General features: G+C 37.6%; 1 protein-coding gene across 3 annotated transcripts in view; it reads left to right on the top strand.

Annotated features, from left to right (window-relative positions):
- Positions 1–26,195, top strand: part of wdr17 (WD repeat domain 17) — a 53,742-nt gene that overhangs the window by 19,390 nt on the left and 8,157 nt on the right. For 2 of the 3 annotated variants that reach the window (XM_004911173.4, XM_031895454.1), the window contains 19 exons: positions 5,931–6,182; positions 7,115–7,237; positions 7,801–7,988; positions 8,127–8,295; positions 8,382–8,473; positions 10,180–10,262; positions 10,991–11,077; positions 12,871–13,035; positions 14,791–14,993; positions 15,578–15,727; positions 16,458–16,588; positions 17,403–17,528; positions 18,689–18,844; positions 19,749–19,813; positions 20,355–20,487; positions 22,809–22,897; positions 23,776–23,875; positions 24,130–24,269; positions 25,302–25,322. In XM_004911173.4, coding sequence (XP_004911230.2) covers positions 5,931–6,182; positions 7,115–7,237; positions 7,801–7,988; positions 8,127–8,295; positions 8,382–8,473; positions 10,180–10,262; positions 10,991–11,077; positions 12,871–13,035; positions 14,791–14,993; positions 15,578–15,727; positions 16,458–16,588; positions 17,403–17,528; positions 18,689–18,844; positions 19,749–19,813; positions 20,355–20,487; positions 22,809–22,897; positions 23,776–23,875; positions 24,130–24,269; positions 25,302–25,322 — 2,473 coding nt within the window. The remainder of the gene's footprint in view (positions 1–5,930; positions 6,183–7,114; positions 7,238–7,800; positions 7,989–8,126; positions 8,296–8,381; positions 8,474–10,179; positions 10,263–10,990; positions 11,078–12,870; positions 13,036–14,790; positions 14,994–15,577; positions 15,728–16,457; positions 16,589–17,402; positions 17,529–18,688; positions 18,845–19,748; positions 19,814–20,354; positions 20,488–22,808; positions 22,898–23,775; positions 23,876–24,129; positions 24,270–25,301; positions 25,323–26,195) is intronic. The other variant, XM_031895453.1, reaches the window with a different exon arrangement.

Below are 26,195 nucleotides of genomic sequence, written 5' to 3'. Positions count from 1 at the left end.
AATGGTTGGTGCTCACTGTAGGGAGTCACCTTTCATTCATATGTGAAAGAATTATATTATGTCATATTAAGAGATATCCTTAAATCGATATGCCTCCTCCTCCACTCTGGATAGCACAGCAACCCCCAGCATATAATTACACACCTTAGGGACCATATGTATGTATGTATGTATAACTTTATTTATAAAGCGCCACAAGGGTACGCAGCGCTGTACAGTCTTACAGAATACAAAATTACACACAGGGAGGATGAGTGATATAATAAATAGATACAATAAATACATATATGTATATATATATATATATATATATATATAAAGTGCCATGTATAATGACTATGTCCAAATGCTAACAAACTCACAGAACAAACTCCAGGCAGCAAAGAGCAAGCAGAGTATGGCACACACGGGCAACATAGGGCAGGCTTCTACAGTCTGAGGTGTGAACAGGGGAACAGTATTTTACAGTCTGAGCCTGAGGTGTGAACACTGCAGGGGGTGAACAATGCAGGGATTAAAAGGTGTGAACAGTAGAGGCGATTACATGTTTGAACAATACAGAGGGTTTACAGCCTGAATCTGAGGTGTGAAAAATGCAAGGGGGCAGTTAATCTCAGTACTGATACCATTTATAGTTTACACAAAAGTAAGTAGTCACAGCAGCCAGACAGATTGGACAGTACTGCCCTAGAATATTGGTAATAAACATCTATGCTAGAATGAAAATATAAATTCTTAAATACTATTCAAAACTCTGATTATACCATACCAAAAACATACATTTTGCATCATACATATGCAAATATGATTTAATGTTAAAATGGCTAGTAAACAACCAAATTATTTCTCTTACCTAATTTCAGTTCTCTGTTTTTACACTCGGATATGTTTGAAGTTGTTCCAAAGCTTAAATAAAACTTATACAAACTTATAAAGGTAAAAAAAGATAAATATTTCTCTTTATGCATTAGTGGTCCTTTAATCTATAAGGCTGTCCCTGTGGCTTCTGGAAAATAAAGCATCAGAGAGTTTATTGTTTGGTCCATACCCTTTACCAGCTAAGGTGCTGTCTTTTGGATTTTCTCTTTTTCAATAATATCCAGTTTCATCACTGGAGACCAACGTGTACTCCACATTATAGATAAGGTCTTACACGCTCTGTGTGAAGGGGAAGAATGGCCCTGGTGACATGCAAATCTATACTCCTTTAGAGCCCCTAAACCTTACTGCCTTTTGCAGCTGCTGACTGGCAAAAAGTTCATTATCTACCAGTCCACCTAGGACCTTTTTCATCTAGGATTTGCTTATTAAGGGTTTACGTGGTTTGCAAGTTTTTAAATCTAGAGTGCATAATCTTATATTTATCAATACTTCATCTCATCTGCCATTTAGCCACCCAGATTGCCAGTTTGCAGAGATCTCCCTTCATGAATGCCACATCCTGGATGGAATTATTTGGTTTGCATAGTTTGTGTCCTCTGGAAACATAGATACATTGCTTACAACACTTACACCCAAGTCATTATTAAACAAATTATATAAAAGTGGGTCCATTGGCACCCCTTTCAAGTAGAGAATGTACAATTGACAACCACCCTCTCTACATGACCCTATAGGCAGTTTTCTATCCATGTACAAACAATATCACTAAGACCAACAGACCTTAGCTTAGAAAGCAGTTGTTTATTTAGCACTGTAATAAAAGCTTTGGCAAAATCCAGGTAGATCACAGCTACTGCAACCCCACTTTCCTGATTCCTACTTATCATACTGTTCTCTAGAACATAAATGTGAATGTGACCCCTTACCTAACCTTTAGATTTCTTGCCCACTACAGATGTCAGACATATGGGCCTATAATTGCCAGGCTGAGATTGTAATACTGCTTTAATTATTTGGATTACATCAGCTTTCCTCCAATCAATAAGTACCATACCAGATGAAAGCGAGAGTCCCAGAGTAGTTCTCTGCTTTTATGATAAGCATTATAAATGTAAATGTGATATTAATATCATTCTAGAACCAAAAAGCTTGCATTCAGTATATAAAATAAGTGACATATAGTAAATTTAATGAACAGTTAAGGTATGTATGTATGTAATGTATGGTGTATGTATGTAGTGTATGATGTATGTAATGTACGGATGGATGGATATAATGTATGGATGTACAGTAGGTGTATGTAAACCGGTATGAGATCCGTTATCCGGACAGCTGTTATCTAGAAAGTTCTGAATCATGGTAAGGGCGTCTCCCATATTTCTCATTATTTGGTAGTATAAGTATAACAAGCTGAGATAAAGGGAGAATTTACCCCCCCCCCCCCCATTTCATGAGCGCATTCAGTGGGGTTTATGTCATATTTGGGGTTATGTAGAGTTTTATTTCTACACAAACATACCTGATTCCATAGACACACAGTGTACTGCAACCCCACCCTAATATTGTTTCATTGTGAAGGGATGGATTCTGGGACTTGAAGTTCATTTGCTTTGATGACAGTATACCACCCACCATGGAAAGCAGAGGTAACAAATCATAATTTGATATGCAAAATCTGGAGGAAACTGAATCTTGTACATTCGTATTTTATAATATTACTGCAAATACAGACTTTCACTGCATGTATCGGTAGAAGCAGCTGTTTAATTTAAATAATCTCTTCCTCCTCTTACATTATGTGGTCCACATATAAATACATACACAGCTGTTTGCTCTCACAGGTCCTTGTGTACTTGTTTATGCGTTTTGTTACCTTGGCAACACCATTGATTCCTTGCCTGTCTATCCATCTCCGTTCTCATGGCCTAACACTTCCAAGGCCACCATTTCCCGTTATGTGTATGTGGTAATAATTGAGAATTTGCTTTGATTTCATTTTTGTCAGTTCTTTGCTTCTAAGAAAATGTCTGTTACTGATTTTCAGAGGGGAACGGCATGGAGGGCTCCTCACAGACACTAAAGAGCTTTGTCACTTGTCGCTCTATCACCATTTATTAGCCTGCTTCTGTAGCTGCAACAATGCAGTCATCTAAATGAATGTTGTAATTGTATTATTTGTAATGAGAAGTAATTAAATGTAACATTACGGCAGTCTAATTAGCAGATTAACTTTACAAAACACTATAGAACTGACTGTCTTTGTATTATCTGTGCAAGGCTGCCCCTGTGTGGTCTAAAAGTGCTATAAATGGCTGCTTAATGTGGGTAATATTTTTCTATAAACCCCCATTGGCCTAAATGAAAGGTAAACTACTTAATGGCTAATGTGGGGCAGAATGTATAAAAGGGGACCATGCCCAGAATTAGTGGTCTTTATAGGAGAACACAGGAAGAGACCAGCAGGAAGCAAAGAAGAACAGCATACAGGGTAAGGAGAGGTCAGAACAAGGCAGCTGAAAGTTGAGCAGGCACTAGGAGTCTGAGTCAGGGTTAGTTAGTAAAGGCCGGCTATTGCCCCACCAAGGAGGGTAGAGGGAAATAGTTTTCCCAGTGGATCATCTACAGAATAGGGACAGCAGATAGGGGTAGGCTAGAATGAAGGCTTAATGAGCTTCAAGCTAGTGTCGGCCAGTAGGAAAGGCCTGGTGGAATAGCAAAGGGGCACCGCAGGGAGTGCCGGATTGCTGAGCCAGGTGGGGACAGGAGATCCCATGGAGACTGGAGACAAATGTGACAGCCCAAATGTAGCTACCCCTGGTAAGACTGATGTCCTCTGGACACTTTGGAATTGTACATGTTTTGTGGAGAAAGCCCTGTTTGAAACATTGTGAATCTTTACCTGTATGCTGTGACTCCCCTGTGATGAGTGATTAAAGTTATTTAGCATTACTGCTTGGAAGTGCTTGCCTTTCCTTGGTACGAAGAGTGACATACAGGGTGACCTCCTTACATGCATATGTTGCCCGCACCATTTTCCAACAATGTTACCTTGCAGTTGCCTTTGTGCAGAAAATAAAACAGAACCAACACAAACCAGCACCAAGGGTCACAGGACAGCCTTCCTGTGTAAAGTGAGCTCAAATATGTGAGCTAGATCACTGAAATGGATTGCCTGTCTTGCCTGTTCCTTCCAAGACCCTTCCTCTTTTAAACAGAGGAAACCTTTTCTGTTTAGCAACACCTTCCTTGAAGCTAACATCTTCCATCTATTGAGATGTGTGTGTATAAAAGCAAACAATATATTATATTCAGGTACAAATGCATATTTTTGTAAAACTTTTCGTAATGACCACGATAATATCGTTAATATTGTTATAACTTTCTCGTGGTTTTTGTTAACTTTCACAGAAAAGTCGTATTTTTTGACTACAGCAATTTCGGAATTCATTCAAGCTTTGTTATAGTGACTATCTTTTGGCCAGGTTGGAGCTGTAGAGTGCCATTGAGTCCTATGGGAGGCTTCCAAAATCATGCATTGAAGTTTCAAAGCAAGAAAGGTTTTTGCGCTGTTTACGATTGTTCGGATCCAAAAATTTTGTGACTTTCGGATTGCAACCATATTTTTCGTACGACCGGGAAAATAATTTTCGTGACATTTTCACACATCAGAAATTATCATGGTTACTTCGAATTTTTTCTAATCGTGCTTTTAAACAACCAAAAATCATGGTTTAATGAATGGGCCCCATAGAATAAAGAATGCATTTTCTGGTCAGGTTTAGAGATCTGTTTGCCTGCTAAAAATGGAACAAGGCAGGAAGTCTGAAATCACTATTTGTACTTCTACAGTTTGTATTGCAGAATGTGTTTGATTTATTTCTCTTGGAAGTGATGATATTAAATACAGAGATCTATAAAAAGGAAATGTGTTAGATTTCACAACTATATTTAGAAACATATTTATGGAAGTGAAATGCAGCAGGATGTGTTGTATTATACTGGAATCTTAGTGTTAATTATGCAGCTTGTGGGTGATCATGAATCAGGCAAGTTTTTCTGATTGAAATCACCTACTGCCAATAGCACCTGCAATAGGAAGTGTGTTTTATAATTGTATGAATAGAAGGGTACAGGAGAAAATACTGTATGCTTGAGTGCCATAAGCCTTAGGGGGTCACATCTTGCTGCAACAGAATTAAATGTGTCTTAAGGTGGCCATACACGCACCGATATTATCGCACGAAACCTCGTTTCGTACGATAATCGGTGCGTGTATGGCATGTCGGCGAGTCGACCGATATCGCAGGAAGCTGCTGATATCGGCCGACTCACTGATCGGACCAGTTTGAAAATTTTGATCGGGCGCCATAGAAGGCGCCTGACCAAAATTCTCCCTTCAGAGCTGAATCGGCAGAAGGAGGTAGAAATCCTATTGTTTCTACCTCCTTACCTGCCGATTCAGCCCTGAATGGTGTGTGGCGGATCTTACGATGTTTCGTGCGACCGATGGTCGTACGAAACATCGTCAGATCACCACGTGTATGGCCACCTTTAGATAGGATCTTGGACCACTGCGGTCTACATGCTATTATCAGGATGGTATGGTTCTCAGCCATGAATAATAATACTGCTCCTTTGTGAGGGAAAGGAACAAACATTTGAATATCCTTTACTATAAGGGCATAAAATGAATTCAGTTTTGTTATTTTTTCTCAAACTTCATTATTGTACTTTGATGCAGAGGCTAAAATAGTTATGTATCACCTAACATTATTTAATGATTATATCTGATTATCAGCTTAGGGTATAGGCACACAGTGAGATTAGTTGACAGCGATAAATCTTCACTACAGTGGGAGACGAATCTCCCCGAAATGCTTTATGGCTATATTGTAAATCACTGGTGGGAAAACATATGTGTCCTGTATGTATATGTAGAATGTGCCTAAACTAAGTTAGTATAGTGCATCAAATGTTGTACATGTGCATAATGATTTCATGAATGAAGCATATTTACCCTTAAATAATACTAGTCTTGTCTTTTAAAGGATGTAAGAGCCAAAAGCATGTCCTAAGGCCAGAGTCACTGGAAGGAACAGATGAGGAGGATCCAGTGACAGCTCTGGAATGGGACCCACTATCTACCGATTATCTTTTGGTTGCCAATTTGCACAATGGGATCCGACTTGTAGACTCCGAATCCCTGTCCTGTATCACCACATTTAGTTTTCCGAGTGCCGCTGCCTCTGTTCAGTGCTTGGCTTGGGTTCCAAGTGCCCCAGGAATGTTCATAACAGGAGGTAATTATAGGTTATATAACTGTTTCTAAAGGGACTTTTAGGGAATTTGTTGATCTGAGCAATGAATGAAAGATGCTAAGCAATGATAAATGGGGTGTTTAAGAAAGATTGGACAGATTCTTTCTTATTAGCCAATGAGTAAGTGCGCCGTAAGGCATGAAATGCATTTTTTTTTATTAAAAAATGACTTTTTGTATTTTACTACTATCAATTTTACTACTATCACTACTGCTCTTATTATTGTTACTTTGTTCACAGGTTCTTTGTTAAAAAATATTCACAGAGGAAATATAGTAATGACTTTATATTTCATCTAACCACAGCAAATAAGGCAGACAAAAAAACAACAATTTGTCAGCACTCAGTCAACCCATGCTGTAGTTTTCACTGGCTGCTAGAGGGACCCACTTGGCCAGATTCTACAAATGATATACAGACAATATTTTCAACATGTGTATATATCTGTATATACGCAGGTGTAGGCTTCCTATTTCCGAATTATGGGTAGGCCATCTCCCATAAACTCTATTTTAAGCAGATAATTCAATTTTTATGTAAATGATTTCCTGTTTCTCTAGTAATAAAACAGTACCTTGTACTTGATCCCAACTAAGATATAATTAATCCTTATTGGAGGCAGAACAGTCCTATTGGTTTTATTTAATGTTCAAACGATTATAGGCAGACTAAAGGTATGGTGATCTAAATTTATAAAAATCACTTTTCTGGAAAACCACAGGTCTCAAGCATTCTGGATAACACCTTATATATATATATATAGCAAAGTAAATTATGTCATTATTGTTACTATAACAAGGTAAATTTATTTTGCTTGGTCATCCATTTAATTTCTGTCTATATTGCGAGGCTTATAGGCATACATGATATACTCTAATATCCCCAATTTGAGCAAATTTCACTAATGTTCTCAGATTCTCAGGTGGGAGTGCTGAGGGTATGGAATGTATCCAAGACAACCCCAATAGACAATTTTAAATTAAAGAAGACTGGATTTCATGCTCTCCATGTGCTCAACTCTCCTCCAAAGAAAAAAAGTGAGTATTGTTTTGATTTGGTTGGTTAGTAAATACCTGTACATGTATGAAATTACCAAAATTGTTACATAGATTTTTAAAAAATATTGCCTCTATAAACAAAACTACAGGATCCAGGGGCAGATTTACTACAATCAATTGTGATTGCTGTATAACAATCAGTAATAGTTGTTAATTCAATGATTACATTATATGTAATTAGATCAATTCAGTATGTTAAATTTAACAATAATTGAAGGATCTTTCTAGGAAGCAGGATCATGATTCAAGGAAAATGGATGAAATCATTTTCCCATGAATACAATGCTGCACACCAATATTACAGCTAAAAAAATACATTTTTTGGTTCAAGAATAACATTTTAAAAGGTAGAATGAATTATTTGTAATGAAGACAGTGTAATTTAGTAATAAAAACTACACCATAAAAATGATCACAGAATCTCTTTAATGTAACAAGCAATTTGAAAGAACACTAAAAACACATGGCTTTACCTTATCAGCAACAATGCCCTGTTAATTATGCTAACTAACATATTTGCTGTTTTTGTTTCTATTGCTTAGCATTTTTATCGCATTCGCCAACTAAAAACCATCACACATCATCCACCAGTGAAGCTGTTCCACCGCCAACACTGACACAGAACCAGGCCTTTTCCCTGCCTCCAGGCCATGCCGTCTGCTGTTTTATGGATGGAGGTGTAGGCCTTTATGATATGGGAGCCAAGAAGTGGGATTTTTTAAGGGATCTGGTATGTATGTTTTCACAAAGAAGAGCATTTTGTAAAATAACTTAATAGCACTTGTTAGTACTCAGTTTTAAATCTTACATCATCATGTCCTTGTCATAGTAACTCATGTATTATTCTGCTTTTATTTGTATTTTACAGGGTCATATAGAAACAATTTTTGACTGTAAATTTAAACCAGATGATCCTAATTTGCTAGCTACAGCGTCATTTGATGGAACAATAAAAGTCTGGGATATAAATACTTTAACAGCAGTATATACATCTCCAGGCAATGAAGGTGTTATTTATTCACTTTCATGGGCTCCAGGTAAGACTGCCGACAGTACAAAGTAACAGCTCTATGACACATATCATTTGTTTTGCACTCTAACTTGGATTTCAATGTTTTTAAAGGGGATTTAAACTGCATAGCTGGTGCAACTTCCAAAAATGGAGGATTCATCTGGGATGTTAAGAAAGGAAAAATGATAACGCGTTTCAATGAAGTAAGAGTTTTTGTTGTTTTAATGTGCTACACTAGGGGGCACATTTACTAATCCTTGAATCCGAATCCCGAATAGCAAAAAAACGGATTGGAAACGAAAATTTTGTGACTTTTTAGTCGCCGTCACGATTTTCTGTATTTGTCGTGACTTTTTCGGCGCCGTCGCGACTTTAACGTATTTTGCACGATTATTTCGACCAAAAAGTCGTGGAAAATATACGGTACACTCGTAACGGCGATGAAAAAGTCGCGCAAAATACGAAACAATCGCAAAAATACAGATCATTACGAAAAAAACGCATTCGGACGCTTTCGGGCGTTCGTGGATTAGTAAATGTGCCCCTAGATCTAGTTTCATATTCTCTCTTCTTCAGAATATACCAATGGGCATTTGTCTGTTTTTGCTATGTCTGTATAATAAAAGGTGCACATTTTTTGTAAGTCTAGGAACCCATAGCAACAATGAGCAGGAAGCATTTACTGGTCAGATGCTTGAAATAATCTGATTGGTTGTTACTAGACTTGGGCAAATTTCGTATTACCAAAGACTTCAAAAACATGGCTTTGCCCACTAATTCATACCCCAAATAAATACTATGAAGCTGTTTGAAACACAAGGTCAGGATGACTTAATGAGCGGATAAAGGTTAATATGGCACCCAAGCTAGGTTTGGCTTTTTTGGACAAGACAAAATCTAGAACACTTTTTATAACATAAATAAGAACTTGAGTTTAAATAACTCATAGTACTAGACTCATGCTTATTGTTCTTTACATCTACAGCCAGGTCAGGGCACCGAACATAAATATGTCCCCAACATCATGCGTGTGACATCACACGCAATATTCACATGATGTCACAGGCACTTAAGTTGCAGAAGTGACTTCCCATGCAGCCTAATATAAATACGGCCCTGGGTACAGTTCCAATGCCAGATACCAGCATGCCCTTTCTGGTAGCACTCTTGCTATTCTATTTTGTTCCCTAGAAGTCTATATTGTGTGTCAGTAGATTGCATTAAATGATAAACATATTTCCGTTCAGAAGGTATGGAACTTGTGGGTTAACCTCTAGCAAGTAGATTCACATTTATAGGGCAAACAAAGCACGCTTTAATTATAGCTTTTTAAGGGTGATGGCACAAATAGAAATAGTTAAATCTGTGCTACCATGGGCACAAATTCAGGGGAAATTTGTTTTCTGACAAAATCCATGTGCCATTACCTTAAGGGAATGGGGTTGTTTTGCCATTTCCCCCAGCCAAGTCTTCTTAAGCCACAAATGTAAAACCCAACTTACCTTTCAAATTTCAATTTCCAGATTTATGGTTCTCCTTATTTCTTTTCTAAGGGGGAGGGTGGGGAGTGTGGTATGCTGAACTGTAATACAAAGGTAATATTGTAATACTTGGTAACATTGATAGAATAAAGTAATATACTGCAGTTACATGGTTACAGTACACAGTAGTTGCAGATAAATGGGGAAAAAAGACATGACTATCATAGGTCACCTTTTGCTTGACTAAAATCTACCAAACGTTTAGTTGATCCAGAGAACATGTTGCTATATTACTATAATAGGGTGGATTTATTCACACAGTTCTCATTTCATACATGGGTAGAACACAGGAGTGGCATTGCTTGCAAAAAGGGACTAATTAGATCTTTGCCTTACTAGCTTTATTTTTTTTTTTTTTTATTTTTTAGCATGGAAAAAATGGCATTTTCTGTATCTCCTGGAGTCATAAAGATTCAAAACGTATTGCTACCTGCAGTGGAGATGGATTCTGGTAAGATTTTTTTTCTTGCTAAAAGTCTTGGACAATAATTTTCAGTGCTGAAATGAATGCTTAAAGTGTGGAAAAAAATAGTTTGATCAGTAATAAATAGGCAGCTTCTTCATGAAATGTTTTAAAGTGAATTAAAAACAACAAGACCTTTGCTACCCCTAAGCTTGTGTTTTGTGCTTTTTAATGGCCCTGTAAAGCCTGTTTGGGGGAATGCTTTTGGGGTATTTTCACTTCCCTTTTCTTGTGGGGTGAGGTAAGGGTCCATCAGATTTACATCTGCCACTGAGAGGGGCTGTTCATTTAATGCTCCTATCCTTGATAATCTGTGAATAGTGGGGGTAGGTGTGCAATACTATAATTCCATCAAAAACAGGTTATTTTGGTTAAATATCCAAGCCTATCGAACATTCTGCGTTGCCTGTGGGTTGGGATGTTAAAATGATCTCTTTCCCCCAAACCTTAGCATAGGACAGAAAATGGTCAGTCCCACCTGCTTAAATGCCACCATCATGTTATCACTCACCATTTCCGTACACAATGACTGAGAAGTCCGTAGCACTCTTATGTAAGTTTCCATTACTTTCATTCAACTCTGTAAGCATAATGGAATGTTAAATGCCTAATCAGCTATGGAACCTTGGTTGACTGCTCCTGTCTTTATCTCTTTTTTGTTTATGCTTTTTTTGGTAGTTTACTGTATATCCAACTAAACTGTTATTTTCCTGTAGTATTATTCGAACGATTGATGGTAAAGTTCTACATAAATATAAGCACCCTGCAGCCGTGTTTGGATGTGATTGGAGCCAAAATAACAAGTGAGTGCTTTGTTAAATAATATTATAAAAAACTGGAACTGAATTTGAAGAAGAGTTTTTTCTCCTCAAATTGAATCTCATGAGTTTTTACGTGATAAACCATGAGATAACTATTTTTCATTGAATTGAATCTGGCCTAATATTTGTATCAGTTACAAAATGTGCTTCAAGTAACATTTCACGCTCGCAAAATAATTTCCACAATGTTGAAATAGTTTATATAATTAATGGACAAACAGGTCACTCATACTCTGATTTGGTGGTCTGGGTGCAGTGCTATTCTGAAGCAATTTGCAGTTAGGCTTCATTTTTTTATATTTTGTGGTATTTGAATTATCAGTTTGGAATTTTAGCTATAATGTTGCTAAGGTACAGATTACCCAAAAACCTGGTAGAGGTTTCAACAAAAAAATCTGGAATATGAATAGGAATGGGTCTAAATAGAAAGATAAGTAATAAAAAGTAACAATACCAATGACATAGTAACCTCAAAGAGCAAGGTTTTTTGGCTGCTGGGGTCAGAAAGAGAAGAGGAAGGCAAATAATTCAAAAACAATAAATAATAATGAAGACCAAATGAAAAGTTAAAAACTAGCCATTCTATTTACATAACTTAAAGGTAATTCATAGCTCATACTGCTTTAATAATTAGTAATGATTACTTTATTAAAAAACTCTATTCAAAATGTATATAAACTATTCATTAGAGCTGTATTCTGAAATAGTCTTACTTTGGCCCCAAAAGAGTTGACATAAATTGCCAAACAAAACCTTTCCACTTATAATAATAATAATAATAATTTAACTCTGACATTAGTTATTACGATTGTGAAAATGACCTTAACTACTGCAAGATAAATTAAGAGCATTGCACTTTAGTAAACATGATCACTGTGTTAATTTTGACACTAAAAAATGTGCAGAGTTAATGGGCGATGAGTTAAAAGGATACTTTCATGATTTTTATGATATATCTTTTATTTCTAAATAACACTGTTTACATAGCAAATAATTTAATCTTCCATTTACAATTTTATTCTTCAACAAATGTATTTTTTTTAGTTGTAATATTGATGTGTAGGCACCATCTCAGTGCATTGTGCCTGAGTCTGAGCTTTCAGAAAGAGCCAGAGCTGCACATTAGAACTGCTTTCAGGTAACCAAATGTTTCTCCTACTCCCATGTAACTAGGATTTCTTACTATTAAGTGCTGTTCTGATATCTACTGGAAGCAGCTATCTTGCTCCCTTCCCATTGTTCTGCTGATCGGCTGCTGGGAGGGGGTGATATCACTCCAACTTGCAGCTCAGCAGTAAAGTGTGACTGAAGTTTATCAGAGCACAGGTCACATGGTTGTGGCACCCTGGGAAATGAAGAATATGGCTAGCCCCATGTGAAATTTCAAAATTAAATCTAAAAAAATCTGTGTTTTTGAAAAATGGATTTCAGTGTAGGATTCTACTGGAGAAGCTCTATTAACTGATGCATTTTGAGAATTTTTTTTTCCCATGACAATTTAAGATAATTTTAACAAACAGATCTTGGGAATAAATGTCTGAATTTAAAGAAATGTATATCAAAAAGGGGACATGATCATTTGTTACTGGACTAGAGCTGCTATACATTCAACAGAACTGGTAGTATATGCGGTATGTCCAGCTATGCAGAAATGTCCAGCTAGTTTATGGGGAAAAAGATTGGTCAGGTCTTAAATGATTGCTACCAATGAGGAAATACAACATGTTTGTGGCAAATAACATAAAACTGTATGTTATGCATGTTTTCATTTATAGGGACATGATAGCAACTGGTTGTGAAGACAAGAATGTTCGGGTGTATTATCTAGCAACCAGCTCTGATCAGCCTCTCAAGGTTTTCACAGGGCACACAGCCAAAGTGTTCCATGTCAGGTGGTCCCCTCTCAGAGAAGGAATTCTTTGCAGTGGCTCAGATGATGGGTAGGTGCTTTGGTAGTGCTTATGCTATTTTAGGTTTGTGGAACATTCACTCACATTTAAGGGACAAGGTAACTTTAAAGTCAATGGGGGGTGCCAGTTTGTTCATTTACCTCATACCCCATGACTGAGCTTCAAAAACCAAACTAGCCTGGGATAATTGTAAGTATTGGAACCTGTTTCTGAGTGAGGGTGTATTTTGGAGTTTTCTTTATTTTGTCATTTACATCACCCTTTAGTTCATGGTGGAGGGTGCCGGAAGTTATAGATCAAGAGCACTTGGGGCAGCCCTGCATTTAGAAATATTATATACGGACTAAAGGCAGCAGGCTCTATCATTCTAGGTGAGACAGGGTTAAAAAGGTTGGGTAAGGATATAAAAAGGAATTGAGGAACATATGCGCACCAGTAATCCACAGCAAATCCTCCTTTTATCTGTCTGCTTTGAGATTGACTGCCAAATGTTCCAGAGATATAGTTGGCATATAATGTATAGTTCAGATATAAATATTCAGGTTCGTCAGGCTGCTACATAAACTATAAACTAATTTTAAATGGGATATTCATATTGTTGCATTAATTCACTTCTTGCCCTCCTGTTATTTATGAATTGAGAACATATTTTACCAATTAAGATGTGTTTCTTATCTAAAAATATAGCCGTTGCTATGTCGGTTCAGAGCAGTTGGATTAAAATGCCTGAGCATCTAACCCACCCCAGTGTGTGAAATGGGGACAACTGTAATATCTTATTCATAGTGGAAACTTGACGACTGGAAAAGCTTTGAGTATGAGATACATCCCTAGCATAAAGCAGTGATTTGGACTTAAGCCCCACTTTGAGGTTTAATATTGAACTGGGCCCTCCTTAGCCCATAACAAGGTCTCAGACACACACAAACATCGCTATATTGGTTATTCAGCCATACTTCCAAGAATATCCATGATCGTTGTTCAGCTCAAACTTTGCTGTACCTGAACATCAAGATGGGCTTCAGGAACTATCTAGGAGAGCAAATAGACATCATACTCAAATGTGTCCCAGCTCGCCTTCAGGCTGAGCCCCCCCATCTGACCCCACACTTTGGGAACCACTGATGCAAAGCCACAGGCAGTTGTTGAGTGTTTTACATGCTGTGACTTTTCCAGCACCCCAAGTCACCAAGGTCAATTCTACTTTGTTACATTTGTTGTGAATAGGCAGAATGTACTTATTATAGGGAAAAGCAGATGGCTAAGGTTCCCCCTGCTGGCTATCCAGTGGAAAATATTTGGGGCAAGGAAAATCATGTCTGGCAAGGCAATCAGCAATTATTTGTTAGGTTCTACCCTTATAACCTCAATCTGCAGGATCTGCAGGTTTTTTTTTTACTATCCTTAGGTCAGGCGAGTTAGGGTTTAATTTAGGTGACCACTGTGGGTTCGGGTTGGAATGGGGAAGTACATTCTTCCTCTGCCCTCTAAAGTTTCCCTGTCTTGGAACTTAAGACGCGCATAGGAGTAGCGTACAGAGCAGAAAGACGAGGGTATGGGTTGAGTGTGGGTCCTACAATGGCAACATTTGGTGTGTTAGGGTCAGGTGTGGGTTAAGGTTAGGATCGGGTGCAGGTTGAGTTTTTCCTGACCCGGACATCATTAGCATGGTCCTATTCTGCATCATTTTTCTTAGTTGTAAAACAAAGTTAAAACTTAAATGAAATGTTGCAACTGTTTCTTACATTTTAGCAATGCAGTAACAAGGTTTGTTTTGATTTTCAGCACAGTACGTATATGGGACTACACACAGGATGCATGTATAAATGTGCTGAGTGGCCACACTGCTCCTGTTCGTGGCTTGATGTGGAATACAGAAATTCCATACCTATTAATATCTGGCAGCTGGGATTACACTATACGGGTCTGGGATACAAGGGATGGTACATGCTTGGATACAGTATATGATCATGGAGCAGATGTGTATGGTATGTCGCTGCTATTGTTTTGTGAGCTGTATCTTATTTAATGAGATACTGACACCAGAAATTAAACCCTCTTTTACAACTGCCTTAACATTGTCTTTGCATGCTTTTCATAACTTAAACATAAAAGTATTTGTTAAATGATTTTACATTACCTATCTGATCCCCCATGTTCCTCTATGAGGGGGCAGCCATATTTGTGCAGCAGGAGGCCGTTAGCATTAGAAGCTATAACTGACAGGCTGAGAAGGGACAGTCAGGTTGGCAAAACAGTCAGGTTTAGGAACTTCAAGTAACAATTTCTTACAAAAGCAGCCGAAAAATGATCAACATGACCTATAGGTAACCTTTTACATACATTCATATTTTGAAAAGTAGATTTTTAGTGTCTGTATCACTTTAAGTTTCCTTGTGGCCCTTCAACTGTTTTCAATAGACCTCAGCTGCACATTTAGTTTTTCTTTAACAGTGTTTTTAGTCTCACTCCCCCTTTTTCTGTGGGATTCTGTGAGTTGGAGTTTAAGAACACAAAAACTATTTACCCAAAGTTTATGAGAATCTAAGTTTCTTTATATTTTTGCCCCTAGGTTTAACCTGCCACCCTAATCGGCCATTTACAATGGCATCTTGCTCCAGGGACTCCACAGTACGGCTTTGGTCATTAACACCATTAATTTCACCCCTTCAGATAAATATCTTGGCAGACCGTCCCTGGGAGGAGATAATTGGTAACACTGGTATGTCTCTTTTATATTGTATTTCTTGTGATGTAGCATGGCTCTGTGAATAAGGTCCTGACCAACCGAAGCCTCAGGCATTTATTTTGTTACTTATGTTTAGGGTCATAATAAAATATATACAATTGATTTTTTTTTTACTACTAAATGTGAGTTGACAGGCCGCCTACACCATTACTTACTGCATTGTTTAGGAATGTATTTGGGGTTTTCCTGTCTAGGAGAAAACAAATATATAAGGTTGAGGAGACTGCCTCATACAGATACAATTAAGCAAAAGGAATTCTGGGAATGAATTCCAAACTCCTAACAAAATCCCATTTACATGGGTTTATCCTATAGGCTAAAGCTCACCCACTGGGTTTTAAAGCAGAAGCCAGGATAATAGCTGATCAGATTCCCAATCTGGGTGGGTGAGCTTTAGCCTGTAGGAAAAACCCATGTAAATGGAATTTTTTTAGGAATTTGGAATTCATTCCAAGAATTCCTTTTGTTTACTGTCTAGGAGAGAATCTCATGCTCCCGAAACGAAAAAAAAAGGTGTTTTTAGGCAGTTATACTTCCTATTTACTTGTGTGCTGCTTCTTCTTAATAGATGAGCCCCCATGTCTTCAGTTTTCCCTGTTTATTTTTCATTCTACTGAGGGATATTGGGTTTTATTTAAAACTTAATTTAATATATTGCTTTTAATATTGTTTTAAAAATAGTTTAATTTTTGTGCTGTACTAGACCGTGCAATGGAGGCCGGAGCCCCTCCTTTACTCTGTGGGAAGGTGTCCCGGGATATCAAACAGGAGGTAGATAAACTGAGTGGGAATCTGAGAGGGAAGAAACTGAGATGGTTCTCAGAATGTCTCTCTGTAAGTATCAAACCTTCATTTTGTTCAAATTATTTTGGAAAAGGCTTCTTGCTAGTGATATCTCTGTTTTCTCTGATATTAATAACATTGGCATTGATTATTGTTTTTTAAGGATTGGGCTAGTAAAATACTAGCCAGATGGCAATCCTAAACATCACTCAGGCAAAAGGGATGAGTCAGCCTTGTTCTTCTTGTACCCCTTAAAGGAACAGTAACACCAAAAAAATTAAACTGTATCAAAATAATGAATATATTATGTATTAGTATTGCCCTGCACTGGTAAAAGTTGTGTGTGTTTTCTTCAGAAACCCTACTATGTTTTATATAAACAAATCAGCTGTGTAGACATTTAAATTGAAAAAAAAGAAAAAAGGCACAGGTTCCATAGCAGATAACAGATAAGCTGAGCAGATTCCAATTGTATTCTGTAGAGCATGTGTTTATCAAATGGTGAGTTCTAACTTTCACCCATTGACAAATACACTTCTAAAAATCCCATAGGAATGAATAGAAGGTGGGTGAGTTTTTATGTATTAAGCTCTAAACTCACATTTTGATACATCTGCCCTATCATGTTATCTCTGGCTTGTTAATAGCTTGTCTGTCAAGTTGGCTTATATACCAAAATCATTAGAATTTTAAGCTCTAAACCGAGATTTTGATAAATCTGCCCAGATGTGTCACACTCACTCAAAATTCTGCTGATCATATATACAAGCTGATGAAGTAGATCAAGCAAGTTAATAATATGTGTTAAAATTAACGGTAGACCATATTTACTTGTTAACATCTTTTTTGTATTCCCGTCTTCTAGCCTCCGGGAGGTAGCAAAAATTTATGGGACTTAGTAGCTGTCCTAAAAGGTCAAGATGACAGTTTACTTCCACAAAATTACTGCAAAGGAATAATGCATATGAAACATTTGGTTAGGTTTAAGACAGTAAGTAGAAATGAATTCTTAATATTAATTCATAATTATGTTACAATTGTATTATAATAATGCTATAATGCTATAAGTATTTATTCTTCTCCCACTCGTAACTGTCAGATCACACACATGTTCACTATAGAGCATATATAATTAGCCGCTCCCAGCTCACTGCCTTGTGTTTCATCAAAGACAAGGCTGCACGTTCCTCTGTGTCTCTTAGGTTTTGGTACTGAAGATTGATGAGACATGACTGGAGATGATGGACAGCAGCATGATTCTTTAATAAAAAGTTGATCTGTATTAGCTCAGCATAAAAAAAAGGATAGGCAAGGGCAAAGCCTTATGGAAATTCGGGCACGCCCACCCTTAATTATAAGCTTAATGCATACAATCCTTGTTGCTCTTAGAAATGCACAGTTTAGTATCTTCACTATAGCACTAGGTATAAAATACAGCCACCCACTGTGTATACTTATATTAACCAGTGGTGTAGTGACTACTCTTGATGAACATTATAGACCATAGTGCAATGTGCAGTGTGCAAATTGCTGGACACAATTCACCATATTTTTTTACCCACAATATATTGGTTTTCCCAATAATTCCACCAATTTGCCATATTTTTTTACCCACAATGTATTGGTTTCCTCAATAATTCCAGTAGAATGCTGCAAGGAGGCAATGTGCCTTGTGCAGTTGCAGTTCATGCAACTGTGGGTGCTTTTCAATATAAATTGTATGCAATTTTGGTGAAATGGTCATCATTTCTGGCACTTTGGGTGAAAATGATATCTGCAACTGATTCTATAGGCACAACTATGCTGTATCTATTGATGCAGGCTGATGTGGGATCCCTGGAGCACATTCAAGGTGACATTAGCTCCAGCACCTTCCTCAGTAGGTGCTCTTTGCATCTGAACACACTGTCTGTAACCAATAAACCAAATTAGTCTGTAGCTTGAGCAGAACAGATATATGCAAATATAGTAAGCAACACAATATGCCATTCCATTTATAGTTCTGTAAACCTATTATGGGATGTCATTTTCCAGTTTTCATAGAGTACCTAATGAAATGATTCCCTTATACAAGGGACAGCAATCTCATATCAGTTACCATCTCTCTAGATATGCTATCTAACATGCTATATATGTATGTGTGTTTATTAGTCCAAAGCACAAGAACTAACCACAGTGAAAATGTCCAAATTTGGTGGTGGCATTGGGGCCCCTAGCAAAGAAGAACGGTTAAAAGAGGCTGCAGAGATCCACCTGCGACTGGGACAAATCCAAAGATACTGCGAGCTTATGGTAGAACTTGGAGAGGTACTGCATGCCGTCTGGCTGTCCACTCACTAATAATAATAAAATGTTGTACAGATATGAGATCTCTTATTTGGAACCCAATATCCATAAAGCTCCAAAATACGGAAAGGCCATCTCCAATACAGTTAATTTTGATATTTAATTTAATTTTAAATTTTGGAAATTCCTTTTCTCTATATTAATAAAACAGTAGCTTATAGTTGATGGTTACTATGATACATTAATCCATATTGGTGGTAAAACAATCCTATTGGGGTAATTTTATGTTTAAATGTATTTTAGTAACCTTAAGATAAAGAGATACAAATTAGTGGAGTGGAGTAACTAGAGTTTGCCAGGCTCCACAGCAAATGCAATTTAGGGCCCCAAAACATTGCTAAGTTGACCATTACTAACAGTATATATTGGAATTGCTTATTAATTATGGCCTTACTGGGCTCCCTACACTGCTGGGCCTCCCTGTCACCGCAGGGTCTGCTTCCTCTGTAGTTACGCGCCTGGCTCAGAGGGATTTATGTTGATTATCTTTAATTTTATTTTCATTACAGTTTTAATAGTTTTAAAGGGAAGCAGAATCCCGAGAAAACATGTGCTGTTGAATTTAATAGTAGTGTAGAATTTCAGGTCACAGACCAGTGACTCATAATTGTACAACCCATATGGCTATACAATGCAAATGTAATTGTTTAGAGTAGAAGGAAGCAGAAGGCCATGTTGGAGTAAACCAGAAAGTTTTGGATGAGGCCTATAAATTACCAGACATAGGGATTTTGGTAGAAGCTTATTTATACGTGTGGCTTTACTTTCCCTTTTAAAATCAGTTCTGTAGTACCAATGCTAAATCCACTGTATTCTTTTAGAAAAGTATGTTTTTAAAAAAATCTTTAAAACTTTTTTTTTTTAGTGGGACAAGGCACTTTCAGTAGCTCCTGGTGTTTCAATGAAATACTGGAAAAAACTGATGCAAAGGTAACAATATTTTTAATGTCATGTGGTATAAAAAAATGACCCTACTAAATTGCAAAAGTATGTGTATCACAGTTTAATATTAAAAAAAAAATAGGTTCCTATAAGTGGTACCCTAAATGGCTTCCTACCTCAGGATGGTGGTTGGATACTGAATAAGCGGGATACGGGAAACATGCATTGCAGCCACAATTTTAGCATTCAGCCGAAGCCTGCATTTGTTGCATTCCTAGTTATAGTTATATATCACTGTCTACTGTATTTTTCTGTTGCTTGGGAGTAAAAAGTGATAATTTGAGTGTGGCAGCTGTGCCTCATAAGGGGGTTACACATATGATTACCTATTCTGAGATCTGCCCACTTTCCTCATAGTTTTATTGATTACATACTGAGATCCAAAGACCAGTTGGCCTATTATAGTAGTCACTTTTAGGTGAGGCATGCAATTAAAAATCTATCACTTGTACAAAATATTAAGTAAATTAATTGTGCTCACTGTTTTTCCATGCAAAGTAGCTTAGTAACAGATAAACTCTTATTTTAGAAGGGCGAGTCAGTTAATTGAAGAGGAAAACGATGATGTTATTCCCTACTGCATAGCCACAGGGGATGTAAAGAAGCTGGTCAACTTTTTTACTTCCAGAGGACAACTGAAAGAAGCTCTATTGGTTGCACAGGTACTGTAACTGTGTATACTTTAAAGAACCATTTACTTGGTTTTCTATTCTTTATATGGTGGATTTTATAAGTGGGGTACACTTGCATATATCAACATCGGGCTCCCAGAATGATAGATCACTGTGCATGTCTGATTCAGTGGGTTCCCACCTGTAACATCCACATAACCCAATCAGATATTTTGTCTGATTGTACCTGACCCCTACTTGGTTTTGTGCAGCAAAAAGGATATGACTTCTACAAGAGGAATGGAGGAGAAGGAATTAGGAGGCACTGGCACTAGATATAGTAAAAATGGATGAATGATCTTTATCAGTCTTTAGACAAGAATCCTAAAATCAACTACCCATGTGAAAGCTGACCAGAAGTGTAGGTCTTTCTTGGGCAACCAGCCTGCTTCAGTACACAGGCCTAGTGCTGGTTAACTGTCATATGCAATATGTCTGGAGTAAGAACAATCAAGAATGTATATGACCCCATGCCAAAGCATGACTGGGTAGTCTTTAAGTCACACTTGAGGAATATATTTACAGTGGTGTGAAAAACTATTTGCCCCCTTCCTGATTTCTTATTCTTTTGCATGTTTGTCACACTTAAATGTTTCTGCTCATCAAAAATCGTTAACTATTAGTCAAAGATAACATAATTAAACACAAAATGCCGTTTTTAAATGAAGGTTTACGTTATTAAGGGAGAAAAAAAACTCCAAATCTACATGGCCCTGTGTGAAAAAGTGATTGCCCCCCTTGTTAAAAAATAACTTAACTGTGGTTTATCAGTTTCAATTTTCAATTTCAATATCAATTTCTGTAGTCACCCCCAGGCCTGATTACTGCCACACCTGTTTCAATCAAGAAATCACTTAAATAGGAGCTACCTGACACAGAGAAGTAGACCAAAAGCACCTCAAAAGCTAGACATCATGCCAAGATCCAAAGAAATTGAGGAACAAATGAGAACAAAAGTAATTGAGATCTATCAGTCTGGTAAAGGTTATAAAGCCATTTCTAAAGCTTTGGGACTCCAGCGAGCCATTATCCACAAATGGCAAAAACGTGGAACAGTGGTGAACCTTCCCAGGAGTGGCCGGCCGACCAAAATTACCCCAAGAGCGCAGAGACAACTCATCCGAGAGGCCACAAAAGACCCCAGGACAACATCTAAAGAACTGCAGGCCTCACTTGCCTCAATTAAGGTCAGTGTTCACGACTCCACCATAAGAAAGAGACTGGGCAAAAACGGCCTGCATGGCAGATTTCCAAGGCGCAAACCACTTTTAAGCAAAAAGAACATTATGGCTCGTCTCAATTTTGCTAAAAAACATCTCAATGATTGCCAAGACTTTTGAGAAAATACCTTGTGGACCGACGAGACAAAAGTTGAACTTTTTGGAAGGTGCGTGTCCCGTTACATCTGGCGTAAAAGTAACACAGCATTTCAGAAAAAGAACATCATACCACCAGTAAAATATGGTGGTGGTAGTGTGATGGTCTGGGGTTGTTTTGCTGCTTCAGGACCTGGAAGGCTTGCTGTGATAGATGGAACCATGAATTCTACTGTCTACCAAAAAATCCTGAAGGAGAATGTCCGGCCATCTGTTCGTCAACTCAAGCTGAAGCGATCTTGGGTGCTGCAGCAGGACAATGACCCAAAACACACCAGCAAATCCACCTCTGAATGGCTGAAGAAAAACAAAATGAAGACTTTGGAGTGGCCTAGTCAAAGTCCTGACCTGAATCCTATTGAGATGTTGTGGCATGACCTTAAAAAGGCGGTTCATGCTAGAAAACCCTCAAATAAAGCTGAATTACAACAATTCTACAAAGATGAGTGGGCCAAAATTCCTCCAGAGCGCTGTAAAAGACTTGTTGCAAGTTATCGCAAACGCTTGATTGCAGTTATTGCTGCTAAGGGTGGCCCAACCAGTTATTAGGTTCAGGGGGCAATTACTTTTTCACACAGGGCCATGTAGGTTTGGATTTTTTTTCTCCCTAAATAATAAAAACCCTCATTTAAAAACTGCATTTTGTGTTTACTTGTGTTATCTTTGACTAATAGTTAAATGTGTTTGATGATCAGAAACATTTTGTGTGACAAACATGCAAAAGAATAAGAAATCAGGAAGGGGGCAAATAGTTTTTCACACCACTGTATCTATGTATGTATGTGTTTTATTTATTTATTTGTTTGTTTATTTACTTATGTATTTCTTTTTATAAATGTATAGGTTTGAAGTCACTGAGTAAAGATTCAATCCAATTCATTATTTATTCTCCTTTTATTAAAGTGTTTCAGTCATTTAATTTTTTTCTGCTTTTAGGCAGCTTGTGAAGGCAACATGCAGTCTGGGCACATTTCAGTTCCTACTGCTTCTCCGACAGATGGAAACAACTTTGATGATTATAATGAGTAAGTCAAGTGAATGATTTCTGATTGAATTTACCAAAATTAACACAATTGCACTGAATGGTTTCCATGTTCTTTAGAGGCAAGTACTTATTGACATATGATGCTGAGGTTACCCTCGAGCTACTGCCTGGTCTCAAGGTGGCAGTCACTCCAGGGTTCCCCTGCATCAATAGCGCAGCAGCACTCAAACAGGAACAGGAAGTAGGAGGAAGGCAACTATATGGAAGTGCATTTTGAAGTACAAATGGGGCTTTATGTGCAACTGAGTGTTGGGAGATTTGCACAAATACAACTGCGCTTGTGGTTGTAAATGACCCCTGATATTTCATTTTACTAAGTAAATAATGTAAGTAGCAGCATTATAGAGGCAAAATACACATGTATGTTTAATAGCCACATAAGCAGCATTATTTTTCTATATTTTTTCTAAAAAAAAAATGTTGCTTTTCACTTTACTTTAAAGTTTGCCCTAGTTCCCTCCTGCTTTAAGGGAATAGGGCTCAGCTAAAGAGGGAATTAGTGGGTATATAGCATACTTTAGTCTGTTATGATGTAGTGCAACTAGAGTTGGACATGAAAGAGAGTTCACCTTTATTAAGAAAACTGCACTAATATTTTAGTTTTTAAAAAGAACTCATTTTTTCTTGCTGCCTTTGTTGTTAAGAAAATTTACTAGGAGGGAGTTGATGATTCAGAAAGGAACCCATGGGATATCAGCCTTTGAACTCAAACCTGTTTCCCAACACTGTACAATCAAAGTAAACTACAGGGCAAAAGAAAACACTATTAGTAACTAGATGGTTCTAATGTTGGCAATAAGATAATGAGGGAAGATGTACTGTATGAAAAAATGAAGAACTGTATTTTTATATTTGCAGACTTCTCCATCGAGTCAGCACAGAACTGGCTGAATGGTACTTCCAAGATGGGAGGGCAGTCCTTGCTGCATGCTGCCATTTAGCTGTTGATAATATAGAAGTAAGAGTCATAATAAATTATTTGCATTATACATTACAAGTAAACAAGGAATGTTGGCAGGAAAGATGACATTTATACATATGCATTTCTTAAAAAAGATATTTATTATTATTGACCATTAATTCTATATATGGAAAAAACATCAGAAAGAAAATGTGCTAATCATACTTTGCATCCTGTGTCTTTGTATATGGAAAAGAAGTGATCGCTTATATTTTGTCTAAAGAAAGCATCTCGTTTTTCTTTTGAGCAAGCTGGCCATGGCTAACCTCATCCGTGGCAATGAGCTGGAGCTGGCAGTGTGCGTGGGCACAGTCTTAGGGGAGAGTGCAGCACAAGCAACTCAGTATGCATTAGAGCTACTAGCAAGGAAATGCATGACTGTTACCACGTGGTATGTATTTCAGATGAATAGTATCACCAGATGAGGAGCAAAGTGACACCACTAATAAACACATTCATAGAAATTCACTTTAATGCTTCTGTGATGTCAAGATATATCCAACACAGCCTCCAGGTTTCAGGAGCAACTTTGTAAAAGGGTTAATATATAGTTCACCCTTTAATACATATACCTTAAAAACAATTCTATGCAAGCAAAAAAATAAGCTGTAGAGTTTCTGGGGATCTCAGTTACACCCCCCATTGATAAATGTGCTCTTTATTGTAGATTAGGTATTCCCATGAAATTAATTTATCAATATTTTTTCTTTAAAGCATTGCACTATAAATTACACTTGTAACCCAGCCTGCTCCTCCTGCTTTTCCTTCATTTGCACGTCTGAATGACATGCAGGTTAGGGATGAGGCAGAGGGTGGGAGAAGGAACTCCTGCATGCCTTCCCCTGTCCTCTCCTCTTGGGTTAGGCAGCGCTCTGTCCAAGGCCAATGTAGCCATGGTCTCTGCACTTCAAGCACATTCTGAAAGGACATAAAAATGGACAATTGCAGCACTCTGCATTAGCAGGGGCAGTACATGGGCAGAAGTGGAATATGCGTCATTCTGGATCTATAAGGCACAATCACCAGGGGAGGCAAAGAACATCCCTGACCTTATCAGCAGGCTTTAAATACATACTATGTTGTGCTTGTATGATCTGAGCTCCTATTGGCACAAGTGCAGTTGCCCAAGAAAACTATTTAGCTTGTTTTCTAACTGGTAGCAGACTGATCAAAGCTAACTGCTTGTTAGTTGCTATGGCCAGATGCCACTTACCACCTACTGTATGCTTGTAAATGAACCCTTTCTTCAGATTTCAAATCCAGCACAAACATTTCCATTTCTAGAAAATGTAAGTGGAAAGGCGATGCGCTGTGATAATATTTGGAGTGTAGGTTTTATGGTTTGATGGTTTTCTCCTATGATAAATTTAGGCCCAAGTGTTTCACTTCATTCTTTTAACTTTGTAATATTGCTTTCCTTCAGCTTTCCATCTCTTGGATACAGGTAGTGTATTTATATTCTATTGTGCAAACAACTGTTGTGAAACTTTTGCAGAGAGTTTTTGTAGAAACAGGCAATAGGGCACCAATTGGACATCCCTGTGCCCCTCTTCTCTTCTTCTGCCCCTGATAAAATATGACATTTTTATGCTTTTACATGTGATTTTTCTATTTCAATGTTTTTTTTTCATCATTTTCCAAAACTGTTACAAAGCCATGATTTATATAATTCTATAGGAGAATTGTCCTAGAGGGCTTATGTTTAACACAAGTATAAAGATATTCCTATTTCAGCTAACCAGTACACTGGACTGTTGGGTTACTTGTAATGTTGTTGGAATGTTAGCCTCATAATGGAATCCTGACAATAGCGGGGTAGTTATCAGTTGGTCAGTGCTGGCCTGGGAGTGCAATCACAATAGGTCTTCCAAGTTAGCGCAAGCCATAGGGCTCATTCAAATCCGTGTTTCCAAGCAATCATAAACATCATGGATGTTGATTGGAATGCAAAGTCAGGGATGTGGTATGAACCCCAGACAGAGCTGCAGCATATTGCATCTTTGGTCCAATAGTGGGAGTCATATTACATTTGACCATATAGTCTTACACTCACCTTATGTGGAAATGTAATAAAGGTGGAACATTTGCACTACTAGGTTTAGTAACCTAAAGCAACCAATCTAATGTTGGCTTTCAACCTGGTATATGAGTTACTGGACCTTGTGCAAATTTTTTCACTTTTACATCACCCCCTTAAATCGGAAAACTATACCCCCAGACTGAATACTTAGTTTTTATACATACTTAGTTTTTATACATATGTCTTCATATTAAGTGGCCTACTGAAGAAATTTACCAACCTTAGTTCTTAAAATTG

Source organism: Xenopus tropicalis, chromosome 1 (assembly GCF_000004195.4).
Source record: "Xenopus tropicalis strain Nigerian chromosome 1, UCB_Xtro_10.0, whole genome shotgun sequence".
NCBI classification, from domain to species: Eukaryota; Metazoa; Chordata; class Amphibia; order Anura; family Pipidae; genus Xenopus; species Xenopus tropicalis.
This window is presented reverse-complemented; position numbering and strand designations above follow the sequence as displayed.